We start from the raw sequence: 14,595 nt of genomic DNA, 5'->3' as shown, positions 1-14,595 counted from the left end.
TACTTGAATGAACTACTATTTTTATATTTTATATTTCATGTCTTACTCTTGTTCAAACTTTCGTTAACTATTTTTAATTAAAGATGTTATGTCACGTATTTCTTTCAAAATTACTTTAAAGTAATTATATTTTTGTTTTTATAAATAATTTATATAAATAAATATTTTCTTTTATATTAGAGGAATATAATATGTATTCAAGTATTAATAAAACAAAAATAAACAAAAATTATATACTATTTTAAAAATATTTAACATATAACTTAATATTTATATATATTTTTTAAATATCATAAATTATTTTTTTTTGTTGTAAAAATTTGCTAAATTTAAAGTTGTTATTTTTTTTTTGAATTAAAACTACATTTGAATAATACTACGATTTCACCCGTATATTTAAGTTATATGTGAGATAAATTAAATGGCTAAATCAGTTAAAATAATACTAAGTCGAAATTTAACTTATATGAATAAGTTAAAATTAGAATTTGATAAAATTAAAGTCAGTTTTTAAATTTAGGTCGAAATAATCTTGAAAACTTGCTACTTCAAAAAACGACTAATTATAAATTATAAAATCCAATTATTAAAGAAGAAGAAAAAAGACTTCAAAATCAAATGAAAACCAAAATCAAATCAGTATAGACAAACTGAGAAAGTGTAAAATAACATGACAATAATAGAAATTAAAAACTTAAAAGAATAATAGTGTAATAATAATATAAAAATAAAATTCTATAAAAAATAATTTTAATAAATTAGATTGATTCTATATAATTTTGAAACTTAAGCTTCTTAATAACTATCCTCTAAAAAGAGTTTTTAACATCTAAAAGAAGAATGACCGCTAATTCAAACATGGATGTAAACTGTAACTAAAATCTGCCAAAAATTGTCGGACAAAGATTTCAATTAATTCCACGTTAATTGAATTTAATAAATCACTTAATTCTGTTTGAAAAATGTTTCAATTAATTCCATGTTAGTTGAATTTAATAAACCACTTAATTTTATATATTTTAAGTTTATTAATATTTAACTAATTTTTTCATTAAAAAAATACTAAACTAATTTTTTCATTAAAAAAATACTAAACTATTTTTCTAAATATAATAATATTTTCCAAAGTATTTTTCAATTAAATTTGTTGCATGTAGCAAAAGAGTCCTCCATATTGCACAACATACTTGCTAGTTCTTTTATAGTTTTTAATCTTCTACAACACCTTACATTTTCACATGTAATTTACATGTGAAAATCAATGTAATTTACACGTGAAAATCAATATATCATGAGTCCTGAAAATGGTCATGATATATAGCAACCATTCCTTTCTTGCCTTGACCGTTCAAACCAAGAGCGGAAGGAAAAGGTAAAAAAAAAATTTACTTCCATCCACAGGAAAATATAAGTCATCTAACAAAAATTAGAAATCCCAAAAATATGTAACCTATGACATGACACCTTGCTCACTAACTGACTCCAATAATGTTTTCCTCAGGGAAGTAACCAGATCCAATGCCATTCATAGTACTGTAAGCACGGTCAAACTGAAAGACCCTAAGCTTTCCTTCCTACAACCACCACAAGCAAAGGGTTGTCAAGTAAATAATATAAGTGAAAGTTTTCAGTTTGCTTCTTTGCATGCAAAAGCATACCTTGGTTCCATAGACAAGCCCTCCCCCAGGAAAAGGATGAAAGCATGCCACATTTACCTCATCCTCTGCACTAGGAAGCACCCTGACAAGTTCCATATCTGACACTCTATATACCTAAAACACAAACAAATTTAAAGCCGTGCTCATCAATTTTGATTACACGAAGACGTTAATGACGTGACTGGAAACAATTGATATCAGTTGAAACACAAATATATTTTGTGTCACTCACCAGTGAATGCAACAACAGAACATTAATTTGATGTTCCAGAAATAATGCTTACTTGTTAGCTAATGACTATATAGATTATAAATAATAGGCAGATATATATATATATATATATATATTATTTCACGATGAAATGCAGTTCAGATGAGAAGATAATTATATATTGAGCTAAAGAAAAGCGTTTTACCTCTAAAACTGTATAAATTGGTGATGTAGTTTCTCCATCAATGACAATGCTTTTAAGAAGAGAGCCATGACGTCGACCATAGGCAAGCAATATATGCTCAGATGTAGGTGAGAACTACATTTGAAACAGAAGTCGCACAAATTCAATCCTCAAAGAAAAGGAATACTTTGTTTATTGCTGATCAAGTGAAATGTGACTCTAGTAGCTATTACTTAATATTTAAATAACCCATGCAACTTCAAGACAAATATAGGTAATTAGGATAAACGTGATGACAATTACAGTACCGATGGATGGATTTACTTATTGTTTTTGTAATGTGCACTAGGGCAAAAGAAGGATCTCTCTCTCTCTCTCTCTCTCACAGCAAGAGAGCACATGAAGGAGGGAGAGAAAATAAATAATTCATCATGTAATATTAATATTGAAAGAAAAAAAATGCAAACTAAAAATAGAATTATGATTATGAGGGGATATGATGATTGATGAACATAAAAAAGAGAGAGAACAAATTGTGGTAATATTGTGATAAAAAGAGTACAAAGTACAAACTACCTAGCACCTAACAATTTAAAAAATACAGTACCAACTTGCTTTTCTTTTCTTTTAGCTTAAAAAAAAAACTTACTTTTCTTAAAATATAAATTAAATAGCTTTCAACAAATATATTTTTGTGTCAAAAAAACAATAATATATTTGAGACTTAAGTTGGCAAAGTACATCAACCACATGACAGTAGTTAACTGACCTGGATTGAAGTCAGACAATGAGCAGCTCTAATTGCCCGTGATACAAGCACCGATCCAAATCTGTTAAAAGAAATGTAGAGTACAGAAATTTTAACGGACTTGGTTGAACTATAGTTCGTGTGAGAGGGATAATTAAATCATTAGCAGCAATTTTTGAAGGAAGTGAGTCATACGTTGCTTCCTCCATGGAATATATCCGGAGCTCATACATCACTTGATGTGCTGAGATTGGATGTCGAGTTGGTGATGTTGGAACTCCAGGCTCCTGGTGTACAGGAGTTTGTAATCCCGGATCAGTTTCTATATGAGGGTGCATACATGCAACACAGGCGGCTAAAAATCTACCACATGGTGAAAAATGGGCACCCATTTCACTGCAAACACAATTGCAAATTAAAAATCTAAATACAATTGAGTATAGTTCCACAAAGTAGCACTAAACATTTATATAGCAAAACTTTATAATATTAAGAAATTTCCACCAGTATTCGGTTTGTGTTCATTCACAAGAGGAAAGAAAAGCATTCAATTCACATTATTCATGCAAAGGCAACACAAAATAACAATAACACTATCACATGCCAGAGCATATTTGATAGATTCATAACTTCATAAGTACCTGCAGAGGACGACATGTGGTATGGTTAGACGACATCTTTGTAGCGGGACACGGGGATTTTTTATGTCATATGACCATAGTTTTAACTTAACAGTGCAAGGTAACTCTGCAGCAGCTGCAGCGGCCAATGATGTGGCAAGTTCGGACTGGATTCGACTTATAATGGTTTGGCTATCAGACCCGTCACTTGGCGCATTAATAGAAGGAGCAAGATTGCCAGAATCAGATACAGGTAAACGGGATTGTGAAAATTGATTCTGTAAACCTGATTGTAAATCTGCTGTTATGCTGATGCCGCTGGGCAATTCTGAAGGTGACATTGCTACCTCAACATTAGTAGTGGATAGGTTAGATGGCATGGTGGAAGAACTAATTTGTTGAGGAAGGCTATCATGACTGCCTCCATTGTGAGGAGGTATTGAGGGAACGCCAACTTGGCTTTGACCCATTAACCATCCTTGCAGAAAAGGTAATTCCCATCCACTTGAATCTCGTGGAGGAACAAACTGATGTAATTGACCAAACTCAGAAAGATCGTCATGTTTTACAGCAAGCCTAGATGATTCATGTAGCATTCCATCAAGAGAATGGGCATGAGCAGAGTTTTCATGTTGGCTTACTTCAGCTGGCTCTGATTCAGTTTCACAAGTCTCTGTACCAGCCGTTGTGAGGTTATTGATGTCAATTTGCATTTGATTAGGTAAAGTAGTATGGACAACAGCACCAGTTTGAGAGCTAGTGGGTATCTCGGAGTTTGACAATCGATTATCACATTGGTCGGTTGCATTTGCGTCAGTTCGAAACTGAACTACTGAAGATGACTCAACCTGCATGCTACTCGAACCAACATCATCGCTAGCATGCTGTAATTCTACTCTTGACTCATTTACAGTATATGAAGGCATGGAGAAGAGAGGTAATGACACATAGGGTGGTTCACTTGACATATTGATATGCATCCTGGGATGAATGTTCGTGACAAAAACAGCCGGTGGAGGATATTGTAAATAACCATGAGATGTTGCCACTGTCATAGAGGAATCCGAAGAGTCAAGATCATTGACCTGCAAATCAATCCAAATGAGGTGACAGAAAAGAAAATCCAAAAAGTAATATTTTGTGTAGCACGTGAAACCAGTTAATTTCAAACAAGTCAGTTCACTCACCTGCGCAGTTAAAAGATACGGAGCGCCATGCGGGTGAAAATGCACAGCCCGTAGTGAGCGCCTTGTTTTCAACACAAATGCTGGTGTAGACGAGGCTTCCCCTCCATCGTTGTAGTGCCACATGTACAACTGACACAGTATTCCAAATAACAATTAAACAAGATTTAAAAAAGCAAACATAGAACAAATCCGAAAGGTTTTAAACACGGAAGGTTCTCAGAAAAAATCCCTACACTACATTATTACCTTGTGGCCCGATGCAACAGCAATTATTTCTCCATTGGCATGGAAAGCAAGAGATGCAATGGGGCGATCTGAGAAAATAAATCCAATAAGTTAATCAAAGAGAAACCAATAAATGCAAGCAAAAGAACAACAAACACATTCAACAATAGCGTCAGATGTGATGAAGAAGAGAAAAGGGGAGATGAGTAGGGTAGTTACAGAAATAGTGAGATAAAATCCACTCTGATCCGTTGGCATCCCATAAACGAACTTCTTGGTCCAAGCTCCCACTAGCCAGTATCTGTCGTTGCAATGGGTGGAACCTAACCTGTAGCCAATTAACACATATTCCAAGTGGAGAAAATAAAAAACACTTTCTAAAATGCAAAAAGCTTGAAGGAGGAAAGAGAGGAGAGTACATGTTAGAATGTCTAGAAAATGTCTCATAATATGATTATTGTATCTTGAAATATTTTAGAGTATCACATAGGAACAAAAGGTCCTATCTAACAAAAGAAGATTGTATTGTTGACAAACAAAATAAAAGGGAAAATGGAAGAGTAAGAGCAAATGCTTACATCCCAGACACGGTAAACTCCATAGCTCCACAAGCTATGAGCCAATACTGACACATAAAAGACACAACTCCTTTTTACCTCTGAACTTTTCCTATATAAGAGCTCTAAAAGATGCTTTCTCTCTCCTATAACTTCCCCTCTTGAGTAAATATTCATTCCTCTCTTGAAGTGGGTATTAACGTACATAACCAGAAGATTACAGCCTTATCAGGCCCCTTCCCATTGCTAATCGAGTCCAGGAACCTACCGATTCTTTCCATCTGAGAAGTTGCATTGTCCTCGAGACAGAAGAAAGGAAACTGATTACAAGTGCTGTCTTTCTCTTCCAAAGTTGCTTCCTTGGCATACTTGGACATACACAAGATGAGCCAATTAGCAATAACTTCACCAAACTTGTTAAGCTCTCATTTTGTAAGGAGAATTCAACAGTCAATTTGGCATTGATCTTCAATTTTAATGACTGAAGGCAGGGTAGCTCCCATTGATTGAAATCCTATGACTTTCTCAAGCTGATAGTCCAGGAAAAGTGTATCGGGGTTGAAGGTTGCTGCAAAGTCCTGCTTGACATTTCATTTACTTTGGGATGATAGGAGGCACTCACTTTAAACACAGCATCTTGAACTCAATATGGATCCTTCCCAAAACTGGGGCAAAGAGGATTTAGATCACTAATTACAGCTCTGGGAGGAGGAAGCAACATCGCCCATCCCCTAGCAAGATCACTGTCCCACTTGATATATAAATTTTGCAGCTCTTAATACTGTTCAGGAATTCTTGGAGCATTCAATGCAAATGCCTGGCCCTCTAGTCTTGTTGCTGCTATTACGAGATAAGCAATTTAGAGTTTACCCCCCTTGCCATGTCCAGCCACATGTTAGACCAGTGGCATAGTTGAAGTACGATGTCGATACCAGTGTGATTCCCCATGAGAATGACTGTAACGATCTTGAGTGAAGCTCGTGATTTTCCCCAAAGTCTCTAACTACTTTGTTCTCCCAAGATATGATTAAACTGCCTGATTCAAGAGTACAAACGTCCACCAAAAAACTTGTTTTCCCCACTTAGATCTCCATTACATCTTCTGGGGATAAACATTTACTTCCAGCCCTTAATCTAACTCCAAACTGCTTGGTTTTAGTGGTGGCTAATTCTATGTGGAGAGCATACATCGAATAGAGATATGGCCAAAATAGTAGGCATTATAAGGCTTGGGCTTCTCACCTCTTGAGCTTATTTTTTGGGGTTGAGTCAGGCCTAGGTCTATATTCCAAGATGGCATCAGATCCTATGCTAGATATGTTATTGGGCCACCTGTACTTTTCTACGACTCCACATTCCAAATGCCTGGTCAAGGGTGTGAGAGAGTGTTCTGAATCTCTGTTATGGGACCACCCACATTTGTCTATGCTCTAGATGTCTCGTCTTGGATGTGTGTTGAGATCCACGTCGACTACCAATATAACCAAAGTAGTCCTCATAAAACTGGTAAGAATCTCCACCTTTAGAGCTAGCTCTTGGATTTGAGTTAGGCTTAAGCCCAAAATCTAATAAATGCCACCAATTTGGCGCCTAACAATGATGAAGTTATGACTATATGGTAGGGACCATTGGGTGGTTTAATCCAGTAAAAAAGGCCTTAGAAACTTCAATATAGGGCAGTTACCAACAGTTACTCTATTGTGCCAAGAAGTTCTGTGAGAGGGTAAAGTTAGTGATGCTTTTGTCTAATTATAAGTTGTAGTTTAGAAAGGTAGGAGTTATGTACGATGCTTGTTAGCCTTAGAACAGAGAGTATTATCTATAGGAGTCCTAGGCTCTGGAACTGTCATTAATTAGTTTATTGCTGTAATCCAATAAAATTCTCTCACTGTTTTCCTCCCATTCTCGTTGTTTAAACTTCATCCAACATATGATTAGTAAATTCAAACACTCCCACTGCATTGCATCCAATGGTCCCTTGACTCCCTTCATCATTTTCTTCAAATGATCTACCCTAAAGATTTAAGGCAGATATAACTTGTGGACTGTGGTGTTATAAAATCATGACTAGCACTCTTGAAGTTGAATTCATGAAGGAGACACTAAAAGCCAAAATTTAGTAGCTGGTTGGTGCTTTGTTAGCAATGAAAAATCTATAAACTATATTCCATAAATTGGCTCATCTTCTGAATATATCTCATCGAACTTACTGGAAAATTAATACCTCTGTTGAGATTTACTATTTCTATTCCGTTTCCTAGTACAAATTTGTTACTTAACTTCCTTTTATTAGGACGCGAATGTAACTCACAGTGTAGCTCTACTATAGGAAAGTAGTAATAACATTAGTCTGTATAATATATGCTCTATTGTACAATTATTACCAACAAGTAATATTCAATAAATTACTTTTCAAGTTGGTATGAAATCTTAGTTCCAATTCAAGGAGCCCACCACACTTTCAGGGGGTGTTGAGATGTAATATAAACTATTCACTTGGTTCATGACACTGTCTATAAGTTATAACCGTATAAAAAAATGAAAAAGAGAAAAGGCATAGAGATAAGAAATTAAACTAAGCTTACCACCCAAGGCGTCCTTCTGTGGCCAGCTAATACCTTCAAGCAATTTCCAGTTTCACAATCAATGATCTTTACAGTATGGTCACCACTGCACATGCCAAAAACACACAAAATTATTATCATAAAAGAGGGTTTTTATTCAAATTGGCAAAAGAGAAGAAAAACCAATTGCAACTTACTGTGTGGAGGCAAGCACTTTCCCGTCTGTACTAAATGCTGCTGCAATAGTAGACCGTGGGGGAGGCACTAAAGGGCAATACTTGGCTGACAAATGCCGCAATGACTCAGCCTCAGCCCTGGCAATCAGATCTAGAAATGTTAGTCTCGAAATTGATTTCTTAGAGAAAGGAAATAAATCCCCCATCCCCAAAAGGCTTGGTCTTTATTTAGTATAAAGTTTACACTGAACTGACTGAAGTTGAATAAGTACCATGAGTGGAGACCACACTTTGCATCTATCACTGTTTTAGGACGGGAGCAACCAGATTTTGATTTAGAAGATTCTCCCCAGTACCATTTTCGTACATGTTTGGTTCTAGGTGAAACCTCTCTTTGAGCTAGCAAACTAAAGACATTTCTACCGCTGACCAAATTTCAAGAATAGTGTCAGAAACATTGTAACAAAAAAAATAATACTTCAAATTCACGATAAACAAGGAGCGGAGGGTTTGTTTAACTATAATGCTTCGGCTAACAATAATGAATTAGAAGTTCATTGTTCAATTAAGCATATGGTGAGAATTGAGATGTCTGATATCCAACCAACTAAACAACAGGAACATAAATATCCAAAAAAAATTACCGTGATTTGGCAATAAATTAAATGATCTGCGTTTACTCAAAGCATATGTAAAATTTCCTGTGACTGCTATTACACTGTAAAGTATTTATGGTCATTAAATCCGTCTGATTTTATTTTAGGGCAAAAAAATTGTTAGATACGGTTGATTTGGGAAAATGATGCATAATAGAAATCAAATTACTTTGACCTAAGGTCAAATAACTCAACAAGCCTTGGCCCACATCTGTAGCTGATCTTTGAATCAATACTGTGAATTGAAGTTCACTAAAAAATTACTTAAAAACCAAACCAGTTGGATTCTTTCCAACTTGAAAATTTAAACAACATATTCATATGAAATCAACCCTAAAAAATAATAAGCACATAATTTAGGGTACAACTAAGCTGCAACCTAAAAATCTCAGCTGACTGTAACAAGAATGATGAGAGAACAAAATCATCCAAGAACACTGCCAATTAATGTAAGAATCACGAAATATATATAGGGCACAAAAAAAAAGACTCATAACAATCATAATAACGTGTCAAAGATTGTAATCAAATAATATTACAACTCAAAATCTGAATTTTTCTATGCATAACAAGTGAAGCAAATTGGAAATTAACAAAGAAGATTTGGATAATCAGAAAGGAGGAAATTCAGACCTGGTGTTAGAATTGTAGGAGGATGAAGGTTGATCATGACAAGGAGGAAGCTCTGTCATTTCCATGGAAATTTTTTGAGATAGAAATGAATCAAATCTGAGATTTTAGTTCTTGATTTTTCTAAAGCGTGGTTTCCATTGTTTCGGTTGCTACAGAAACATATAGCAATTCGATCGGAAAACGGAAACTTTCTCTCTCTAGTCTCTCTTTTTCTCTCTCTCTATATCTACCTATATATCGATAAGGATGAAAAACGGAAGAGGACGGATAGAGACTGTAGAAGGATCCATTTTGGGGTGAAAAGAGAATATCAATAAGTTTTTGGGTGGAAATTTTAATTTAATAATGATGACGTGGCGTTTAGCGGAAGGTAATGGTACAAGATTTGGACTAAGTATAAATTTGTTGAAACTATGGTTGTATTGTGAAATGAAAGACACGGACTATGTCGGAATTTAACCGTATGATTTTTTTGGTCGGTGTTTGTTTGGTTTGGAACTCCATTCCATGATTCAACAAGCATGTCTTACGTTCCCCTCTTGTTGAGTTAAGCAGGATAGGAATTATAGAAAGGCGTATTTTAAAGATATTTAAGCATCTTTAATGGGTAGAATATGATAGATACAAAACAATTTAAGATATAAAATTAGATAATGATAAGATAACGATACGATAAGACAATGACATAATATTAATTATTATGTATTGTGTTTGATATTTATATTATAATAATATTTTATTTTGTTATGTATTTAATATATATTTTATTATTATGTAATATAATATATATATATATATATATTATTTTTAAATAATAAAATTATCATTGTAAACAATTATATATTAATTTTTTTAAAATAATTTATTATATTATATATTAATAAATAAAAAAGACCAAAAAATTAAATAAGTAATTAAATAATTTTATATTTAAAATTATTAATTGACACTACTAAATAAAAAATTTAAATTAAAAAAAATGAGTAATCAAATAATTATATTATATTTGTTAGAATATAAATAAAGATATGATATATATTATATATAAATGAAAAAATACTCTTGTAAATAAATTATATTTATTTTAAAATTTTAATTAATTTTTATATTTTTATAATTTTAAATACTAATTTATTTGTAAACTTTTTTAAAATAATTATTAATATTTCAATTTTAAATTTAATATCAAATTTTATTAATGATTTTTATATTTGATTAGATTTATATTTTTATATTTTAAATTATATTTTATAAGTTATTTTTATATTTTTATTTTATTATATTTCAATTTTATATTTTAGATTATATTTTATAACGGTAATTGAGTAAATTAATGTTTTTATTATATCATATTGGTCTTTAACTCAACTCATTTTAGGATAAAAAAATTCAACTAAAAAGACAAAATATGATAGAGTTATGAGTTAACTTATCATATCATGTTGATTTATCAAACATTAAATTCATACATAATGCGATAATTTATTTTTATGATGTTCATCAAACGGACCTTTAAGGTATGTTTGATATTACTTGTAGTATATACAAATCATTCACTAACCGACCATCAGACAACTAGTAGCATCGTTATTAACATGCATTTACTGTTCTCCATGAGTTACCAAGCAAGTTTTATAATGTGAAACACAAAAAACTATGTATACGTTATTACAGAGTCATACAATAAAAAATATAATTTTTAAACATTCGTTTAATAAAATAATTTGTATATAACTTTACTTACTTTTACTTTCTAATCGTAAAAAAGCCTTTGCAAAGAGAATGAACAAAAACATATTTGATCCATTGTTTACTTTCATTTCATACTATCAAAGTATATTGATGTTTTGTGAATAATGAGGTTGTGTTTTGATACTGTAGATAAGAATGAGTTCGTGCTTTATGGATCCGTTTCTAAGCAGATATGTTCGGAATTATGAAGAAAAAATGGGGTCTGTTACGTGCCTAAACATGGGTAGGCAAATTGAATCGTTAAGAATTTTGTAATAGCACTAGTCTCCATTCATTATCAGATATCAATTTTTGAATCAGTGTTAAAAAATGTGAAATGTTTGATACTCCCTCGTTCAAGGGTAAATCTGGCAGTCAAGCTAACGGATAAGTACTTTTGGAGAAACCTTGAGCAAGAATTCGTCATAAATATAATTGTAAAATTTGAACAAGTATAAACCCTAACTTTAACCCATCGGTTTTTAGTTTCTGCACCAATTAAAGGGGGGATAACCAGTAAAGGGAAGAGGATTTACAGACAAAAATGTACGCCAAAATTCCTGCATGAACAAATCAGGACTTTACAAACTCATACTGAACAATTTGAGGTGGGCCAAAATAATGTAAGGTTAATATACAGTAAACTAGGCTTCATAACCTAATATGCACTGTGTTCAACTGATCTATTCCGCTGCTTTCTTTTCTATAAGCTGGGTCCCCAGATACGAATCGTATGATCATCACTTGCAGAAGCTAACATGTGTGGCCTTTTTGGGTTCCAACTCACACAATTTACAGTCAGCGAGTGCCCAGATAAAACCTCTATTGGCTTCGAACTCCGAGAATTCCAAATGTAGACCTGCATGACATAAATTTTCGGGTGCTTCAATTAATGATGAAGAATTCAGAGTGTGGATTTGTAAATTAGGATCTACAAGTAGCTGCAACTAATTAATTAATTAATCCATAAGAAAGAAAACTACCTCTGAATTTTCACTACCACTGGCAATAAATGTGCTATCCAACCCACCAAAACACGACCTGATAACATACTTGCATTGCTTGTGACCCATATACTTCAATGGCTTCTTCCATGTACCGGCCACGTCCCACATATGGATCTCCTGGCTGTTCAGATTGACAATGAAGAACTTACCATCTCCAGAAACTGAAATAGATGTGATAGGGTGCTCCTCTGAAATGACGCGTTCCGCATTGGTTCCCAAATGTAAAATCCGAATTTCTTTATCCAAGAATATGCTGATAAGATACTCGCCGTTTGGGGTAACAGCAAGGTCTACAACTTTGGGCATCCTCATTCCTCTCCATGCTCGTATCTCGTTTCCGTCACAATCCCACATGCAGATGCCCTTTTCAGGGTCAAAACTGCCACACACAAATTGCGTTGAGTTGGGAAACCAGGCACATGAGCTGACAACAAAGCCTTGATTCCCAAATGTATGCTTGCATATACCTGTTTCAACATCCCACAGCTTCAAAACTTCAATGTTCCCACAAGTCAGCAATTTGGTGTCATCGGGACTCCATGCCACAAAAGATACAGCACGTTGGTGACCGCAGAGTGTATGTTTCAATGTCAATGTCCCATCTTCTTGCACCTGTCGGGAGTATTTCAGAACATTAGGAATCAAATTGCTCAAATGTTTCTCCATTAGCACATTTGAGCTTGGAGCATAAAACTAAAAATAATCATTAAAACATTATATATTTTCCTTACCTGCCATGTTTTATATACTACTAGATTGACATAATTTAACAGAATTTCAATTTGACATATTGATGTCAAGGTAGCAGGATATAAGTATAATTTCACATTCCTTGACAGTAGAACTGTCAAACATCTTTTAATATTCTCCAAAAGATATCAAAACAAATATCACAGCAAGAAGTTTAATATCATAAATCCCAGATAAATATTGTTTAATGATAATTTTATTCACAAAATATATCAAGTATAGTCTACCTCTGACACAAACCATTTTCCTAGAATCAAACTTGGCATCTAACCACTAACCAGCCTCGTCACAAACTTTGAAATCTATTGAATTTGTTATTTATATGTGTCTAAATCAACCACACAAAGCTGTATTTATAATAGGATTGCAATATATACAATAAAATGTTGATTGATATGATTGCTCAACCTAATCTTAATCACCGATATTGTGTAGCTAACGAATAATAACACGTGACTTATTCTAATGTTCCCCCTCAAGCTACTAAAGCTTTACCTTTCCATATTACCTTGTAAGCAGACCCTAACCATCCTATAATGTTCACATACATATTAACACTTAACCAAACAAGAGACATCCATTATATTTTATTTCAATAAACTTCCAGACAAGATAATGAGATCTGACTATCCTTTAATTACAGGCATATCTAGCAAGCCTTTCCTTTTTTACTTAAGCTTGTAAACCTACAAAGCTCTTAAGATACATAACAAATATCTCTGGCCTCATGACAAGTCTCCAAAAATGTGAAATTTTTATTGCACAGCGTCCATGGTATAAAAGATATGGTGCAATAAAAAATCCTTAATCATTTGAAGTTTTCCAGACTTTTAATAGGTCAGCAATATTTTCTCCAAATATTGAAATCATTGATGCCTGAAATGAGTTCTCATCACTTGTCATTTAGAAATTGACATAAAGGAATTGATGACACCAGCAACGACAAGTTATACAAAACACAAATTTTCACCAAACCCAGATATAATTGTATCTATATTCATATATCATGCCCATACTAGTTAAAGGAATTATTAGTAGTTGAAAAATCATGCAAATGCACTACAAATTTTACTGAATAACTGGATATTGTACAAATATTAATTTGCCAACTCCATTCTTGTTCTGCGTATTGTTAGTTCAATCCAAACACAGAAATTTAACCAAAGCCAAGAAAAAGTAAGATGGTTATATTGAAAGAATCATCTAAAGCGAAAATAGATGTGTCATATAATGCCAATAACATGATACCTTCCATATGATAGCTGTACAATCATTGGAAGAAGAAGCTAGATATTCTCCATTATTAGAAAACTGAACAAACCAAACTTCATTTTTATGTCCGGTCAATATCTGCAGTGATGGCAAAAGAGAAAAGTGTTATTTAATAAGTAAAGCATGGAATATCAAATGATCAAAACTAGAAGATTAATTTGGACATTTATCTTCATGGTTTCGCATCTGATTCGTGCTTTATTGCCACATCAAAGCATCCCAAATAATTAATTGCTTGCCATACGGCCCTAATAGATCAATTCCGGATAGGGAAACAGACAAACAAGAAAATGGTCTATCGAGATGCTTGTAAGTACAGGAATACGGCAATTAAATAAGTGCAAGAAACATATGGATAGTAGACAGTAGAATGTTGTTACTTTTTATGTAAAAAATTAAATCACTCATACGGTTCA

The 14,595-nt window shown here is 33.2% G+C and overlaps 2 protein-coding genes across 2 annotated transcripts in view; both read right to left on the bottom strand.

Annotated features, from left to right (window-relative positions):
* Window positions 1–1,174: 1,174 nt before the first annotated feature.
* Window positions 1,175–9,942, bottom strand: LOC101511532 (uncharacterized). The gene is made up of 13 exons (XM_004494987.4): window positions 9,420–9,942; window positions 8,403–8,555; window positions 8,152–8,268; window positions 7,976–8,060; window positions 5,053–5,161; window positions 4,855–4,922; window positions 4,609–4,737; window positions 3,443–4,506; window positions 2,997–3,197; window positions 2,823–2,883; window positions 2,075–2,188; window positions 1,659–1,772; window positions 1,175–1,574 (listed from the first exon to the last, which is right to left on the bottom strand). Exons 1-13 carry the CDS (start codon window positions 9,482–9,484, stop codon window positions 1,473–1,475), a joined length of 2,382 nt encoding a protein of 793 aa, XP_004495044.1. The 5' UTR covers window positions 9,485–9,942; the 3' UTR covers window positions 1,175–1,472.
* A 1,616-nt stretch (window positions 9,943–11,558) lies between these two features.
* Window positions 11,559–14,595, bottom strand: part of LOC101511213 (WD repeat-containing protein WDS homolog) — a 4,887-nt gene continuing 1,850 nt past the window's right edge. The window contains exons 2-4 of the mRNA XM_004494986.4: window positions 14,156–14,257; window positions 12,134–12,769; window positions 11,559–12,009 (exon numbers count right to left, since the gene is read on the bottom strand). Of these exons, the coding sequence (XP_004495043.1) occupies window positions 11,854–12,009; window positions 12,134–12,769; window positions 14,156–14,257 (894 nt within the window). The 3' untranslated portion in view covers window positions 11,559–11,853. The remainder of the gene's footprint in view (window positions 12,010–12,133; window positions 12,770–14,155; window positions 14,258–14,595) is intronic.

This window comes from Cicer arietinum, chromosome 4, assembly GCF_000331145.2.
Source record: "Cicer arietinum cultivar CDC Frontier isolate Library 1 chromosome 4, Cicar.CDCFrontier_v2.0, whole genome shotgun sequence".
NCBI lineage: Eukaryota > Viridiplantae > Streptophyta > Magnoliopsida > Fabales > Fabaceae > Cicer > Cicer arietinum.
The sequence above is the reverse complement of the archived record's forward strand: the minus strand, read 5'-3'. Positions and strand labels throughout refer to the sequence as shown.

Excerpts from the sequence above, each read along its gene's own strand:
- LOC101511532 (XM_004494987.4), bottom strand. The coding sequence starts at position 9,484 with ATGGAAATGACAGAGCTTCCTCCTTGTCATGATCAACCTTCATCCTCC. Across the intron at positions 8,061-8,151 it reads AAAGTGCTTGCCTCCACACA|TGGTGACCATACTGTAAAGA; the intron begins GTAAGTTGCAAT and ends TGGCATGTGCAG. Across the intron at positions 1,773-2,074 it reads CAATTTATACAGTTTTAGAG|GTATATAGAGTGTCAGATAT; the intron begins GTAAAACGCTTT and ends TTTGTGTTTTAG.